Raw genomic sequence first — 18526 nt, 5'->3', positions numbered from 1 at the left:
CCAAAGGCCTTAGCTTAAGAACAGGGCCTCAGACTGTCACAGTGTAAGAAGGCCCTTACACAGGCAGACAGTGATTTTGATTCTTTCTTTTATACCTCTATAACTAGCTAAATGATAAACATATACCAAAATTCTTAAAGTATAGGCCTTTACAGGCAGGCCTGAATATCTATATCCTTACACTCTACCCCTTTTGGGGGTAGGGGTTTGGGTGATCCTCCTGCCTAGGTATCCCTGGAAAAGCATAGGACATATGGCGACACACTTTCTGATAGGGCCAGGCATCAAGGTGGAAGGTGTCAATATTCCATCTGTCCCACTGCCCCTTGCGTAGTACCGTGCCCTGTACCTTCTCTGCTACAGGCATACCACATCTTTTCCAATTAGTGTTCCAGACTTCCCATTATAGTGGGCCTAGTACACTGTGGGGGAAAGGGCTTACTACATTACTTATAGGTTATAATTAGTGGATGTTCTCTAGAGGGTTGTGCCCCCCCTTGATTGTTTCCATATGCAATGTAACACAAATACAGTTAATAATACACCAGCTACTATGATAATCCACGGCAACACCGAGAGTCCTGACCACTGCAGTATGGTCCAACATCCTAGCCACCACCAAAAACACTGCTTCTCCTCCTTTGATAGGGTTAACGTTTTGTCAGTGCCATCCTGTAGTGTATATTGTAAGTGTGTCCAACTGTTGGCACTTGGAGCAAGTTGCTCTTGTAATCTTTGTGTACTTTTGTCCATACTGTGTCTTCATTGAATATCCATGGTGAAATTTGGTATTGTCCAAACCAATTCAACTACTTGGTATGATATGGGGTAGTAGGTGCTGGTTCGATTGTTTACAACGATTAAATCCACTGGTCCATTGATGCACCATAATCCAGGTGGCAGTGTATAGAAGTTCATAATTTGGTCATACACTGGAAGGATTTTGCCTCCTAGTGTTATATTGCAGGATTGCATACATTCCCACAGAATACACCATACCCCATGTATATTACCCCTAAATGCCCCCCCTTTGCAACAGGCCATTGATCCTGCTCCTCCATAGTCATAGGAGAGAGGCACATCCATATTCCTCCTCTGGATATTCAACTGCTTAATGTGATGACAGTCCAATTTACCCCATTACATCCCTCCTACCACCTATTTCCTAGTAGCTCCCAATGCACTCCTCCTTCCCTAGTTACTCCCATAGTGTTCAAGGGGACCACCTTATTTGCATTTCCTTCCCTATGGTATCCTAGTAACAATTACACAAGAACTGTCCCCACAGGTTGGGGCTGTTATTTTTCAGGTAGATGGTATGTGTTTGCAATTGTGGATAAATTTGGGCTAGCCTCCCCATTTAACACTGAAGGCCATTCTTCTGACCAAGCATCTCTCATAATATCCATTAACATTATTAACTGAGAATTTTGAATACCTAAACACACTTCTCCCCATGTTAATCTTCTGAAGCCATCCCCCACCATGTCACCAGGTCCCCTGCCCAATGAGTTAACTGCAAGTTTACCTCTACTGCTATCCTCCACCCTATGGCAACTGCTGATAGTTGGTGTGCTATTAATTCATTAATTTGTTGTTGAAATCTTATGTTTTGGCTTACTAATTGTTTGGTTACCCACTCATCCCCCAGATTCCATGTATCCAGCATAGTGTTCCCCGCTGCCCACAATCCCCTTTTCCGACAACGATTCCAAGTGTGTCCCCTCACCCACCCTTTGAATTGTTGTTTCAATACTTTTATGTACATACTACAATTAGGAGGAATTTGGTCCACTCACACTCCTTGCGGCGTACCACCCCTGTAAAAGAGTGAAAGGACACATTAAAAAGTGCTGGCTGCACCCACAATGGCTCCCATACATTTGCTTGCCGGGAATATTCTTGGCTCCAGGCTGTGGCCACTTTAAATTTGGATTCTTCCAACTTGGCATCCACATCACCGGTAGGGTTATATTCTATAAAATGGTTAACTCATCATACACCCAGCGTCCCAAAGGGAATTTTACGCCCAATGTATATTTACATAATAATTACATCTTCGGGGATTATCTTCCATGGAAGTACCATTGTGGTTACATATGGTAACATCCTAAGTGTGGGGCCCTGTTTTCCCAAAGGGGTTTGTTTGCTCCAGGAGACCAAGTCCAGATGTTCAATATTAGAATATAATATGACAGTGTTTCCTGGGTTGATATTGCAATGTTTAGAAGTCTGATACAATCAGTTTCATTTCTGTATTGTGAAGTTTAGTAGAATGCATTGTTAAGTAGCATTTAGTCATCCGAGAGAGCAAGAGGTATAAAGATGACCAGTTTTCAAAAGAATTGTAACATCGCTTCCTCTTGTTTTCAGAATCTTTTTTTTTCCCTGCAGGGCTTTAAGGGGTATGCTTTATCCTATGTCCAAGTGACTTTTGAAGTTTCCTTAATATCTCAGTGTTAAATTGTTTGGTCTATTCTTGCTAACGGCAAGATCTTTCATCTATTTTCTCATTTTTCTCTGATGGATAAGGATCATGTTGCAAGCATCCTTAAAAATGATTATGTTGTTTAGATTATCTCTTGGATAACTTTACTTCTGTACGTATAGGGAAGTTCAAGTAATGCCGCAAATATTAAGGTAAACTTGTCTATTTAGCTAAAGCAAATGATCAAAACCATAGTGACCACCATAGACTACTTTTAGTCCATTTACAATTATGTGTTTAGGCTTGCTTTTACCTGAGTCAGGCGTTAACATTTTATTTTAACTGGTGTGATGCACTCTGATACATTCCTGTACTTTACAGGTCCCATGAAAGTGTCAGAAGCCATGCAAGTGTGATAGATGGGGAAAGAGGTAATTTAGAAGAGGCAGTTAGATAGCCATCTTGCCAGGAGGCGTGGCCGGCTGTTATGCTCAAAGCCTAGAGTTTATGAATAGAAAAACAACAAAATTGTAAACATAATTATAGCAAGAGCAAAACAACTTCCAATTCATCCAAATTGTAATATGAGAAATGAATTTGACAATACAAATAACAACAGTTACCCAAATGACAAGAGAGCAGTAAACACTTTCTGGTTTTAATAATCTTGCATATGCAAATCATTGTATGTAGTCCTGGCCTCGCCTATTTAGGTACCTGGAAGATCTCTCTAAAAGAGCCTTAGTGCTTACTGTTATTGCTACCTAGGCCCTATTGACCTGAAAACACCCTCCACAGCTGGCTGACCTATTCAGAGAGAAAGGTTGGCCTGCCATAGAAGCTGGAAAAGAAAAGAGCAGAGCTAAACACAGCCTCAATTTGAGACTCCATATATGAGGCTGCTGATGTTCTTATTTCCATTCTTGACTTCCAGGATTTTTCCTCCTGGCTGCATTAAATCTCCTCAGATGTATCATGGTTTTACAGGGGGAAAGACAGCTTGGTGTTGTGGTGACATTTTCTCTACAGTCACTGGAACTCTGTGAGAAATGCTTCTCTCTCCCTCTTTATCACAACTTTGGTTTTTTTCCCTTTAAATATCTTGGGGGCATGCAGACTCCTTTCAGTTTTCTGGCATTCTGTTGGCTAGGGAAGAACAAGTCCTTACATTGTGGTGCTTTGGGATTCCCCGTTCATACTCCATGCAATCTCTGGTGTTTGAGAAAAGGGATAATGTGATGTAGCTAAACAAGTATGGCTGGAGAGGAGACAGCACAATATCTCTCACAATCACAACTTGCATTTGTGGCTGCGAAACCCAGTAGGCCATCAGGTTTCCATGGGCCAGCATCTGTGTGGGTAATCACAATTAGATCAAGCTTAAAGCTGTTAAAGGCAGTGTTTACCCACAGTTGTTTTTCGTTTTTACCGTAGCACCTAAGGGCCCTAGTCATGGACCAGGACACCCTTATGCTGAGTGCTGTACAAACACAGAACAAAAGATGGTTCCTGGCCTCTGAACAGTTTACACTCTAAATAGACCTGACAGATACTGGGTGGGGGAAGGGGTATAACACACAAGTACAGTAACATATGTGATGGCAGCAGTGTCATGTTAGTTCCAAAATTGGTTTATATATATGTGGGGACTTAGGAGGGGATAAGCTAAAGCAATGGGAGAAAAAGGGCAGGTGAGGGGGATGGGGAGAAGGGGGTAAGAGGAGTTACAATGACATGAAGAGACTGTGTGGGAGGGGGAGATTTGAAGAAAACACCCAATCAGCACAGGGCATAGAAAATTCAGTCAAAGTATAGAAAGTTCTCCAAAGGAGCAAAGTTCCCTGCTTTGGTTGCTTCAGCCCCTACTGGTGGAGTCTCTGGCTGACTCCTCTTTGCAGCTTTTTCTGTACTTGAACAACTTAGAAACTGGACAGTCACATTAATACACCAGAGAGAGATGAAACAGTGTATCTGAAGTTCATTTCTTGCCACTAGAATTGGAAATTGTAACCATGATTTACCTTGGAAGATAATCAGAAAAGTAACGGCAAAACTATCTCCGCCTAGTTCAACTATCAGGACCATAGGTTTCAGAGTAACAGCCATGTTAGTCTGTATTCGCAAAAAGAAAAGGAGTACTTGTGGCACCTTAGAGACGAACCAATTTATTTGAGCATAAGCTTTCGTGAGCTACAGCTCAATGCATCCGATGAAGTGAGCTGTAGCTCACGAAAGCTTATGCTCAAATAAATTGGTTAGTCTCTAAGGTGCCACAAGTATTTCTTTTCTTTTTATCAGTACCATAGGTACCCTGAAGTCATGTTTGGTTACTTTGGTGCAAAAACAAGTATTTCTGTATTGTGCTATCAGTACACAACAGGACAGCCGTAGGACAGTGTGCTGTATTCTGTTCTGGTTCATGAATCAACAAAATCATTGAGCTACACTCTTTATTATTGTTGATGGATTTTGATTTTGAGGTCCCATATTGAATTTGAAGTTACTGATATGGAAAAGTAGGCATGTTTAATCTGGAAGGATAAATAGGGAATGCCCCTCCAAAAATCCTATTTAGTTATTTTTGTTGAATATACTTGCAGTTGAGTTTGATCAGTATATATTAAAAGTGAAATGTCAAACTGTTTTCTAAACCCCCAAAACTACATTTAAGCATTTGCAGAATATTGGTTTGGCAATAAGCTAACGTGATCACACTGTAAACTAAAACTTGTCTTTTAGCTAAGCAATTCTAATTTCTTTTCTGGATGCATAAAGATTCTGGATCATTTCTCCAAGTTTCTGCTTCATTAACTGTTAACTTACAGGAAGAAGCCGGTCACATCCCTTAAAACACTAATTAACCTGTGATATCATCTAGGATGTGAAATGATTATATAATCAGAGCATTTGCCACACATCCATTGTGTACTGCTGATTTAATAATGTAGGAGTTATGGAAACTTCCTGCAAAACCTTGTCCATTGAGCTAAATAATAAACCTCAGAGCTTAAAGGCAGCACACAGGAGGAAACCCTGCCAGCATTCTTGGTTCACGAAACTCCCAGAGTTCACAAACCTTTATGAAGCTTTCTCCTGAGAAAACAGCATTTTGAAAAGCTTGAATGATACCTGTCAGTTTATTCTGTGGTTCAATCTTGCAAGGTATCAGGGGCCTCTTGTGAGTTGCTGAGTGGCATTAAACACTGAGGGATTGGGGCAGCACTCCAGCCCCTGCAAGGTCAGACTGCCAAATCCTACAGATTTGGTTTGTGTACAGTTCTAAATAAGGAAATTGTAAAAGAAACAGCCTGACTTCGCCTTCATTTCAGAACTGTGTTATGAACCAAACCATATCACATATACTTTCATAGTTTGTTCTCTTCCTTGCAAGAAAGGAGTGAAGTTTCATTGTCAAAGAGGATTTGCCTGATGAATATCAATGCTAGAGGAGACCTAAAGAGTCTTATGCCTGAAAATCAGATTCACTCTCCAGTTATCTTGAAAGCCTTGTCTATTTTGTCTTCCCTTTCAATTTCAAGCAAAGGGGAAGCATCAGCTTTTTAAAAAAATAGTTGGGGGGAAAAAAGGAGTAGAAAAGGAAAGAAACTATTAATAATCAGAGCTTCTAAGAAGCATCAATATCCATAAATTATGAGGGGTTTGCACTAGGCTTTCATCATGTCACTTTTTAGAGCCATATGAAAGAGTTGAAGAAGAAAATAGAACTTGCAGTCAGATATCTTTAGGGGTTTTTTCCCTAGAAAACAAAAATTATTTACAGTTTGGAATATTAAAGTAGTTAGAGCTGGATGAGCTACTGTTAGGATCTGATCCCAAACCTGCTGAAGTCTAGGAAAAGATTCTCATTGATTTCATTATGCTTTGGATTAGATACTTAGATTTTTAGAGTCAGATACTAATCTCATTTATACCAGTGCAAATCCAAATAGTCTTCACTGAAGTCAATGGAATTATTCAGATTTAAGGGGGTGAAATGATTGTATCGCCTGGCCCTTAGCCTGTTACCTAAGAGCTGAATGTCTGTTACCTTGTAAAGAATTATGCTCAAAATGTCTTTATGTACTACTAGGTGGGAGGGGAGATTATCTTTGTCCCCTATGGGATTTTCCTCTGTGTCAACAGATCCAACTGTACAACAACCATCTGACTTTTGAGCTTTATTATCTGACAGCTCTGGTGAGTTCTCCTTAGAATTCACACAGGGGAAGGGGGAATCAATGGGATCTATCTTAGCTTCCCTGGTCGCTTCCCTATAGAGCCTGGATTTTAGCACATGTGGCCCTAGCTGCTTTAGTCTCTCTCAGAAGTTCTTGACTCTATGACTGTTTGGTGGAGTTGGGAGAGTGACTGGAGTGGGGGAAGGTGTGGAGAAAAGGGATTAGGTAATGGAAAGGTCCCAGCAGAACACTGGAATGTATGCTGAATTACTGAACAATAGGCCTTCTGCTCTCTTGAAACTGACACATGCAGGGACCCCTGCCTGAGCTCTGGACAGCAGCAGTGTGTATGGAAGTGCCCTTCTGTCCCTGAGCCCTTGAAGCTCTGTGTGGAGCAGACAGCCCTGGGGAGAGGGAGTTATGCAGAGGGGGCCGGCCAACTGCCAATGGAGTTGAATGGCTAATTTATATTTTTTAAAGGTGTGGACAATGGTAGGGAGAGGGGCAACTGGGGATAGTTTGTGTGGAAGGGGGAAGTCTGACATTAATCCATAAACTAATAGACAGTGAGGTCATCTTCTCCAGAGGCAGAAGAGGGAAATATTAAGGGAGCATAGAAGCATATGTCTTGAGATGGATTTTTTAAGGGACAATTTGAAAATAAGCGTGTGTGATTATGATCCAAGAAGCCACTCAAATGGTAAACCTATGTAAGCCATGTGATCTTATCACTGTTACCCTCCTCCTTGCTGAGTTTTACAACTCCAGGCAGAAGAAAGAGATAAGTAGTTGTGCACATGCATTCCTAAAGTTATACAGAAGCTATCCATGTGACTGCTGAGGGAAGATGCACAGTTACAGAAGAATAGAGAGCTCAAATGATGGTCATGTGCTGAAGGATGAAGAGCTAATAAAGTAGTCTCCATGCTTGCACAAATGAAGCAGTGGTTCTGTTCTTGTCAGCACCTTATATACTGTGACAGAGTCAGACCAGAAGAATATAAGAGAGTGCTGGAAGGCAGATATATCAGCCTTCAGAATGAGCAGACCCTTGTTCCCTAGATAGCCAAACAAAGGTGACTCCAGGCCAATTAAGACACCTGATGCCAATTAACCAGTTAAGGCGATTAGGCTAATGGGGACAGCTGGAACCAATCAAGGTCCCACTTATACTGTTTAAAAGCTCTCCTTCCCGTGCCCTCTAGGAGGCTGAGGTGAAAGGAGCTGGAGGAGAGGAAGCATTGCTGAATCCTGAGATAAGGGTGAAGCTAGGAAAAGGGGACCATGGGGGAAGTGGCCCAGGGAATCAAAGAGGTGTCAGTGGTGAAGGGAAAGCCACCAACATCTGCTAACATAAGGGTCCCTGGGCTGGAACTTGGAATAAAAGGCGGGCCCAGGTTCCCCTCCCCACCCCCCCATGCTCTACAGAGATCCCCTGGAGAAGGGAATCAGGACTCAGTCCAGGCAGGAGGTCAAAGTGTGCTTACCGAGCTATGGAGCAACAGAGACTGTGGGGTATTCCCCCTTTCCATCTCCCACACTGGCTGGTGATGAAAGTAACTCTATAGGCTGTCACTCTTGCCACTGCACTGAGAAAGGGAGGTCACACTGAGGCCTTATTGAGTTTCTGAGGCCACTGAAACCTCCCAGAAGCCCGGGACCCGCCAATACAGGCTCAGGGCTTTGTCACAATACATATTTGTGTATAACATTAACATTATTAATCCAGTCAGTGCACTCCAGGGATATTTGTTATATAGCTAAAGTTCATGAGTATGGCCCACTGGCATATTCCATGTGACACAACAGTCTGTCTAAACATGTAAGATTCCTTATTGTGTACCAGGCAAGATCTCAATGGGTTAAACCATTTGTCACAGGTTAAGTAGGATGCATTTCTCCTATTCATCCAAAAGTCCAGCTGAACTTATTTTTCCCCCCAGAAAATCCTTCAAACAGTACTTAGTAGAAGAAGGTAGGTAAGTAGAAGGTACTAGGTAGAAGAAGCTGAAGAAGCTCTTTCTCATAGTAGGATACATGGTTTCAGAAGCAGCGGGGCTTGTGCTAGCAGGACATGGAAATCTTGAATATTCCATATCCGTATCTATAGTTGGAAATTCACTGTACATTAATAAAACTAAGCACAAAAAAATAAATCCACCGATGGCCAGATCAGTTAAGGAATCATGTTATTTGATTTTTAGTATTATCTAGGCATTGCATGATATGTTCTGAATTGTAGAAGTGCAGTATACTAATCTGGCATATTTTGAGACCAGTTAAAAGGAAAGAAGTTGAATAGGGCTTGGGTTAATGATTAGTCTAAAGGCATAAATGTCTGTTACCATTCTTAGATCTTTTATTCAAGTTCAGGTGAAAAATTAGACCTTACCAGGAAAGGACAGTTCCCATCCCCCAGTCTAGTGCAACTTATTATTTTCATAACAAAAATTATTGGTGGCCAAGCCCATTCACCTTGATGAGGTTTCTGAACAAAGGAATCCTGTCACACAAGATAATAGACCCACTTTATTTTAAGTTTCCAATAATTTCAAATTAATTTGCTATTCATAGAAACAGCACAGAATTAATTTGTCATTCATGTGCACCTGCCCATTCTTTTGACTTACACTTCATTTCAGTGTAGGTTACAAATCCGCCCTGTTTTACAGAGGGCCTGATTGTGGCTTTGTTGGGTGAGAATGCCACACACTTGGTCCTGGTTTATTAATTTCTAACCTTTTATTTGAACCAAAAGCTTGCCTTGTGATTACAATTACTATTAAAGTAAGGAATAACAGACATACCAAAAAAGATAGTGACTTTCTCCTGGCACGTAGGCAGGTCATGATTGATTTCTCCTATTGTAGTTTGATTACCCCTTACAATTTACCACATTTTGTACACATTCAAATTACATTTTCATTAATTCTCTTCCAATCACCATTAAGAATTATGAATATTACATATCTTGTGCAATTCTCCATATACATGCATAAACTTCAGTTGGCGTAACTTTTGCTGTCCTCGCTATTTTCATGTTGTTATTTCTCTTTTGTAGTTGTTTTGTTGCAGCTGATCATGCACTAATAAAGCATGCTTAACCAGACCACTTTTACCCTTTGCTTTGCATAGGATCTTTTGCGACTTTCCTGTTTTTCTCTAATTGCCCTTTGGCAGTTCATTTTTGTGTATCTGTTGTCCTTCAATCTAAGCACATCCTGTGGTCAAAACATCCCCCTTTGTCTTATGCAATCTACCCACACCAGTTTTGTACTGCATGTATGAAGTGGCCATGGGCTTTTCCTGTAATTTTTTTAAGGTACATTCTGATATACATGTGTATATACAAGGTTTAAATGTTTGCGTGAATAGAGATATCAAACTGAGCATAAGAAAACACTCCAAATACTAATGATATGGCCAATAAATCAACATTAAAAAGTTACAGTCAGAATTATTTACTGCATTAGATATTGTGTTTTCTGCAGTCCCATGCTAACACATCAAAAGATTTTATTGCATATACTCAGAATTCTTTATATAGTTGTACTGTCTGAATGACAACAGCCTGCATTTCAATACCGTTTGGTATGTAGGATCTCAAAGCCCCAAATGTTTACAACTATAATTGATTAAGCCTTACCAGACTCTGTGTTGTGGTGAACTATTACGATACTCGCTATACAACTGGGTAAAATGGGGCACAGAAGTTAATTGTTTTGCTTAATGTATCCAGCTTCTCAAGGGGAGAGCTAGGAAGAGATCAAGAGTCCTGACTCTCAGTCCATGCCTCTGTTCACTAAAACTTACTTTTCATAAATTTGAAAAATTACTGCTGCTGTCAACCATTTGAATGTTAATTTTGCTTTTAACTATGTGTAACCCACACACCTCCTGGGTGTGGTGTTCTGTCCCATCTAGTGGCACCAAGACCACTTAGAGAGAGAGAGAGCGCAAATGAGTCTGCTCTACAGCCTTAGCTAACAGTCAGTTGGCTTTTAGCTCATGCGGTAGAGGCGCATGCATTAAGTGTCAGAGGTCTGTCGGTGGTACATATGCACAGATTAATCATATTGTAGCAGGGAATACGGTAAACAAACAATGTCCTTAAAGATGCAAACTCCTAAACTCAAGCCTTCCCCCCCACCCCCTTTATGTTCCCTTAAGGCCTGGCCGTGGACTGTATGGAATTGACAGCATGCCAGACCTGCGTAGAAAGAAAAGTTTTCCCATCGTTCGAGACGTGGTGAGTAACCTCTGATACCAAAAAACTATTGATTCATTGGAAAATTATCTCTAGCTCTTTCATGTAATGGCTACTGTGTTTGTGATTAACTGTGTACCCTGCAACTGTTATATGGAAAATAGGGTTTAGGAAGATGGATCTAGACCAGGGGTGGGCAAACTATGGCCCGGGGGCCAGATCCAGCCCGCCAGCCATTTTAATCCTGCCCTCGAGCTGCTGCTGGGGAGCGGGGACTGGGGCATGCCCCACTTCGGTGCTCCGGTGCTCCAGCCAGAGAGCAGGGTTGGGGGCCACTCCATGTGGTTCCTGGAAGCAGCGGCATGTACTTCCTCCAGCTCCTACGTGTAGGGGCAGCCAGGGGGCTCCTCTCTGCACGCTGCCCCCGCCCCAAGCATCACCCCCTCAGCTCCTATTGAAACCGCAGCCAATGGGAGCTGTGGGGGTGGTGCCTCTGGACGGGGCAGTGCGCAGAGCTGCTTGGCTGCACTTCCGCATTGGAGCCGGAGGGGATACATGCTGTTGCTTCCAGGAGACACTTGAGGTAAGCGCCACCTGGAGCCTGCACCCCTGAGCCTCTCCCTGTGCCCCATCCCTGATCCCCCTCCTGCCCTACAAACCCCTTGATCCCAGCCCAGAGCACCCTCCTGCACCCCAAATTCCTCATCCCCAGCCCCACCCCAGAGCCTGCACCCCCAGTCGGAGCCCTTACCCCACCCCCGTGCACACCAACCCCCTGCCCCAGCCCTGATCCCCCTCCTGCCCTCTGAACTCCTTGGTCCCAGCCCGGAGCACCCTCCTACACCCCAAACTCCTCATTCCCAGCCCCACCCCAGAGCCTGCACCCCCAGCCGGAGCCCTCCCCCGCCCCAGCCTGGAGCCTCCTGCCACACCCTGAACTCCTCATTTCTGGCCCCACCCGAGCCCTCACCCCCTCCTGCACCCCAACCCCAATTTTATGGGCATTCATGGCCCGCCATATAATTTCTATTTGGCTCTTGGGCCAAAACGTTTGCCTACCCATGATCTAGACCAAAGTAAGATCTGGTAATTATGAGTTACTAAATATGATTATATTTCACTTAATATCTACATTTGATTTGAGCTGAAATTATTAATAGAATCAGATAATACCTGAGCGTGCATCTGTGTGTACCATATGGGTAATAAACTATTCAACATAATGCCAAAATAGCTAATGAACACAGCTGTTACTCAGTGCTTGGGATACTGATTTGTTTGACTTACTGTGCAAGTGAAAGAGGAAAAACAGACATGTTTTAAAATCCTATATTTAAAATGATTTAAAGATTTATCTATAGTTTTATTATAACATGATGAGATCTGTTACCTTAGCAACCCTTATTACTTAGCAATAGTAATCTAGGCAAAAAATCATGACAGCAAGGGGAAAAGAATTTTAATTCTGTGACCTCTGATTTATGGCGAGTTTAGTCGAGGTTAAGTAGAAATCTTTCAGCTCTGAACAATATTAATTGCTATTCAAGTTTCCTTGAAGAGCCTCATGAACAATTCCTCAAGTTTCATAAATGAGTGGCATCTGCTGAAATAAATGGGTTTAACAGTAGTTATTAAAAGGTTAACCTTAACCAAGTTACCACATTGTATTACTTCAGATACCACAGTTATTTTCTGTACTGGGAAATAACTGCACTATCTCAGATGTCACAAGAATGGTTTCTTTTAAAGCAGAATTATGTACCTTTTAATGAGGAATAATGATAATGACATATCGTGGACAATCCACTGTTGATTAAAATATATAGTCAATTGATTAACAACACTTATGGTTCATTATTAAAAATATTTAAGAGACCAAATAACCAAGCGTAGCCAAATTTATTGCTTAAAAACAAAGTAGTGCAATACAAAAAGTAGACAAACGTACCCTCCTTTTGGGAAGCAATTCTTATCTTGCAGCATATTCACCTTCCACAGGTCTGCTTCCAAGATACACCCTCAAGATCACCTGTATTTTTATAATAGGGTTTTTTGACAGTTATAAACCCCTTTATATGCCATTGAAGATTCAACCCCCAGTTCCAATTTGTTTCTCTTATACCATGGGGTACTCCACTTATCTTTTGTTTTGGACACAGTTTTCTAGGTACTAATCGTTGAGAAGGCATCTCCTAAGCTTGTACCAAGGGCAGATCATGTATCTTGTCTTTTACAAGTCTCATATTCGCTAACGCCAAAAGCTATGTTTAGCTTTGTAGACTGGGATATCTATCTCCTGGTATAAGTGAGCAAAAGTGTTAACATCATTGCCCACATGCTGAATATATGGTGCACCCTATGCCTAACATATGTATTGGTTAGCACCACAAACCATGAATTGTTTACTAAAGAAATTCATGAAACATTTCAGTAAATCAGAAATGTGATGTATTGAAATCAGGAAAATTTAATGATTGAAATTCACAGGGGGAAAGAGTGAACTTTTTCAGATCAATGATAAAGTGACAGTAATATGCTCATCTCTGCCAAATTAAAAAATCTCAGGATTCTTGATTTGTAAATTACTGTTTATTATAATGCTGGCGACTGCATTAATACTAATAGAAGAAACTGTGGACCCAATGTTGTAGTCTGGAGAATTAATCTCTAAAGAATATAAAGTAATGGCCAAAATTTTCAAATCTGGGTACCTGAAATCCATATTTAGGCATATAAATGTATGTGCGCTGCAGATGCTCAGCAACTTTGAAGATCATTTCAACTTAGGTGCCTAAATGTCGGCTTTAATTAATAGGTTTAAAAATTCCAGCCATTACTTCTTTAACTAATCAGGTATGAAATTATTGCCCTAAAAGAATAAATAAATAGCAAAAATTTCAAGTTTGATAGATGACATTGCTAGGCATACATAGAGAAGAGTGAGATACAGAGGCCCTGAAAAGGCAATGAGTACATTCTGTGAATTCCTGACCACTATCAAAGCCACTGAAGTCTTTGTCAATTGAGAGGGGGCTTAGCACCCTGTCAGAGAAACCCAGTATCCTGGAGAATCAGCTTCAGAATGAACATGCTGTTTGAAAATACAGAGACAGTTGAAAATAACTAAGCTCTACCAAAAACATGGTGCTTCTACTATGTCACCAAAAACCGGATTCATCTTTTTTTAATTGAACATTAGATGATAGCTGCAGAGCTCTTTAAAAATATTTTCCTAGTGAAAGTTATCACTGCCAGCTCAGAAATGACTGTATCCCTTAGTAATGTGGTGGTTAAACTAATACCTGTCTTTTTTTATTACTATTGTAAATAACTGTATACATAAATGTCACTCATGTGCCTACAAACAGGAAAAAATGAATTATGGAATATCAGATGGGGAATGAAAGAATGCCATTAAGTATTTTTACATGTTTCAATATGATTATCTGTGAATCCTTCAGAAATGTGGAAATAATAATGCTAGAAATGCTTGCTGCTCAGCTGCTTTGACACTGATCAATGTACATATTGTTGTTTGACAGCTTTCAGATAGTAAATCTCCCTAATTATTAATACTCTCTCTAATTTCTTCCATATCACCACTGGATTTGTAAGGCTATGGTAAGTGCTTTTATACCAGTGAATGTTCTGAAATGTCATAGTCTAAAGGATTTCACAATTGTCACATTTCATGCTGACCTTTAATTGCAAATTAGAAATGCTGCTTTATGAGCAAGATGTTAATCCTAAATGAGGATATGGTTTATGAAAGTAGCCATCTGTTGAATAATAATTTTAAAATTACTAGAAATTAAAATATGTACGTATCCTTTTTAAAAAGTGTTTAAATTAAAAAGCTTCCAGTTACAAATGGAAACAAGCAGATAACTTAAGGCCCAATCCTGCCAGGCACAGAGCACCTTCTCATGTGGTATATAGGATCTTTAATGGAAGTTGAGTATGTTCAGCACCTTGAAATTGACGTTGATTTAAATTGATTTTGAATTATTTGGACAATTTGGAAAAAATTTGTTTTTCCAAAATAAATCAACTTTCTATGCAGTGTAGCAAGAGCTATGCTGCGTATTTGATATTACATCATGTAGAAAATCTGTTTTTTCCAGGCCCTATTTCTGGGGAATCTCCCCATCTGCTTTCCCAGTCTCTGCACCTTCTCTTTTGTCCCCACTGGAAAACACAGTGTTGGCTTAGAATGAACAGCAAGTAAGATGTAATAAGAGAATTCTGCCTGAGTAATCAATCTCAAATGGCTTGTTTTCGGCCGCGCAACACTTCCCGTTATTAAAACCCTGTTTTTCAGTTCCTCGTAACTTTATCAACTTTTAGCTATTTGGGCTGAAATTTTCCATGCTGGGTGTCTGCCTCAGGCTGTATATTTTTGAAAAAATTCAGCCAAATTCATTCAGTCGCTTACAAAAACAAGGCTAGGAAAAAATGTTATTTTGTCCAGGTTACAAAATTCTGGCGACTTTTTTTTTTTTGAGAAGTCTCCAAACTTTGAAGCAAGGAATTGCACTTTGGCAGGAGGATGGCTTTTGTGCCAGTGATATGGTTTTTGTAGTCCCTGAGCAAACCCGTCCCCAAATGTGGTCAAGTTTATAAGATTTTAAAAAATTCCAGATTGCACATGCTCATTAGAGACTTGCTAGAGCTTCACAGCTAAATTCCCCCAAAATTCTGTTTCAACTGGGCATGCTCCAGCTTGGGACTGAATAGGACCTTCCTTTAAATTGTAGCTCTGGGTTGCTGTGGTCTGGGCCCTGGACTGGCCCTGGAACCAAGAGCAGGTAGTCTTAATTCTGGCATTTCCTGATATTTGAGTGTTTCACTTTGCAAACTTGATAATGTTCTTTTAACAGAGAGTGTGTGTGTGTGTGTGTGTATGTAATATTGTATTGTAAATCATTTTGTAGAAATTCAGAAAAATGGAAATTTACTTTACTTTAGCAATATCCTGTATATAAATGTCATTTTATTTCTCTATAAAGTATCACAGTGTAAAAACCAACATTCTTATCCAGGGGCTTCAATCATTTTTTATATATTTGATCCTTCCTTTGCGATCACTGAGGTAATATACCTTTTCATTGACATCACTTAACTAGAAAATATAACTGATATAAACTCTTGGAATCTGAGGTCTTTGCTCTCATTTACAGTTAGAAGCTCCTTTACACAGCAGTATAAAGGGGCCTTCGGATAAATGTGAATCAGGATCTGAAACTATATAACAAATCTCTCACAGGGTTTTAGTTTCCATTTTTGCTCTTCAAAACTAAGATGAGCTTTTACAGCTTATGATGGGTTAGACTCACTTTCCATGAATTACTTTGCAGCCTTGTGTTTATTTTTGGTCTGTTAGCATGAATCTTTCACACAAAGCGTGAAGCCCTTTGGTGGGGAAAAAAAAGTCCAGATTAGTTGCCAAGATAGGCTGGTAGACGTAGATTGAATACCATCTGTATATATAAGTATCAACTAGCCCCTAATCACCATATTATCTGAATGCTCTTAAGTATTTTTAAAATAGAGATAACTATAACAGTCTCTTACACAGTCCCTGTCTCCCTTCTCAGACTGTGGCATAATATCCTCTTATAACCTTTAATGAGGGAGGCCCTTTGACTGGACAGCAGGGAATACAAAACATAAATGTAGTAGGGAGGAGGCTCCCCCTTCCCCCCCCCCCAACACCGTCTTTGATTCTCTGCTTAACTATTGGCTAGGCAATGGGGAATGAAGCCAGCTGATTGGGTGCTGTTTGCCCTCCCCTCACTATTTAAACTAAACCCAGGCTTTTCTAAACCTCTTACCCTGGCCTCCCTCTCCTTAGTTGTAAATGAGGAGTTGTGTTGCTTATGAAACTACAGGTCTGACCAATTACTTTTTTTAGGGATAAGGAAGGAATTTTACCTGTTTGATGTTCCTATAACGCTGTTATGATTACTGACTGGTTATAACTTGTGACCAGTGTCCGGTGACCAGTGGCTAAAAGAGCCAACTGCCAGAGGTAAATGAGACTCAGGATGGCACAGCTGGACCTTGCACATGGTGGGAAAGAGCTGGAAGTCTTTCAGGACTGAAGTTTCCCCCACCCAATCTTGTGACCCTTCTCATTCCATGCCACTTTATGCGGAGTGTTTCACAACTGAACTGAGTCAGTGGAGTAGAACAGGGAAGAGGGTCAATTCTGAGCTGTTTGGTTTCTCTAACCTGCACTGGAACCAGTGTAGGCAATGGAAAATAATGTTGTGCTGCTCCCCAAGGTATAATTAGTAAAGTTGCGATCTGCCATTTAAACCCATCCAGGTGTCTTTCAATCATTCATCTGCTTCCTCAGGGCAAACAGTTTGATTAGTGTTGATCAGGATTGTGTTTGTTGTTTGGGTGCATAAGTCATTGGATGGGTTGTGTGTGCATGAAGAAAGTATTCCAAGAAAGCCAGACACAAGAAATAGTTTTTCATTTAGTTCTGAAAGTGGTTAGTGCCACAGTAATTCTTCTCTCTTGCAGGAGAGTACCATAGTCTAAACCCAGCTGCAGTGAATATTCTGGTTACTGCAGTCATGAGCCTTAGTTGGCATTATTATAAGTTCCAGTGGAATGTAGCTGCTGTGGAGGTCATGGTCACTGAAGTGGAAGCAATCTTTCAGGTGGCTAGGGCCAATCCAATGGAGGATTTTGAATATCAGGACAGATACCTTGTATTCATTTGCAGGGTCAGCACAGAGAGCACCACGGTGATGTATTCACAACAACCTCTGTTACTAAGAAGACAGGTTTTTGTACCAGCTGGAGCATTTTCATAGGTGTGGCTTGATTCATAGAAAGGAGTTGCAGTAATCCTAGGGGAAGCTGTAAATGCATGGATCACTGTGGCCAGGTAGGTGTAATCATCTTCTGGCTAGTCCCGGACAAATGTGGGCATTTTTCACCATTAGGGCTATTTTGGTATCTAGTAGCAATGAGGAGGTCCAAAGGACCCCAAGACTTCTGACTGATTTAATAATCTGATGAAAAATGTCATCATAAAAGGAAAATAAAGGAGGCAAGTTTTTCAAAACACTTCCACCTTCCCACCAGCATTACCTCAGACTTCCTAGCTTTACGTTTCTCTGTTGTCTGTTCATGCAGGTGATGATTTGAGTGATCTTTTGAGAAATTTGGGAGTCATTGCTGGTTACATTTGACTTAAAGAAGATTATACAGTGTAAATTTCATACATATGTGAATTTAATTTCTTCCTTGTTTCTTGCTATTTGAGTGTCTCCCTTCATATGCTTACGGTCACTTGGTTAAGCGTTGACGTAGCATGAGTATGATACCAGAATGTTGGGTGAAACTTTTTTGATATAAAATTATTAATTCTTTATACTGTGGGACGGTTCTGATTTCTTAGGGAGAATTCCAGGTGTATTGATAAATCAGCATAAACCACAGGACTTGACTGAAACAATAGTCCATTGTCACCTTTTTTTATATAAATTTCTCTCCCATAAAAAAACCCCACATTTGTAGCAGCAAAACAGCAATGATAGTAGGATAGATATATCAAGATTTAAGACACTTATCAAACCCAGTGGGCCAGATCTCAGCTCATACTGACATAGTGACTTTGACTCCAGTGGAATAACACTAGTGTACAAAACCTAAGGTCTGGCCCTGTTTCCATATTACCTTGGAGTGCGATTA

At 40.7% G+C, this 18526-nt stretch overlaps 1 protein-coding gene across 2 annotated transcripts in view; it reads left to right on the top strand.

The window, feature by feature from the left end:
* The window catches only part of UNC13C (unc-13 homolog C), a 387958-nt gene that overhangs the window by 80433 nt on the left and 288999 nt on the right, over window positions 1-18526 (top strand). The window contains exons 4-5 of one of the 2 annotated variants that reach the window (XM_077828069.1): window positions 10777-10855; window positions 14429-14434. In XM_077828069.1, coding sequence (XP_077684195.1) covers window positions 10777-10855; window positions 14429-14434 — 85 coding nt within the window. The remainder of the gene's footprint in view (window positions 1-10776; window positions 10856-14428; window positions 14435-18526) is intronic. The other variant, XM_077828068.1, reaches the window with a different exon arrangement.

The sequence above is a fragment of the Eretmochelys imbricata genome, chromosome 10 (genome assembly GCF_965152235.1).
Source record: "Eretmochelys imbricata isolate rEreImb1 chromosome 10, rEreImb1.hap1, whole genome shotgun sequence".
Classification (NCBI taxonomy): Eukaryota; Metazoa; Chordata; order Testudines; family Cheloniidae; genus Eretmochelys; species Eretmochelys imbricata.
Note: the sequence above shows the minus strand (reverse complement) of the source record. Positions and strands in the feature narration are given on the sequence as shown.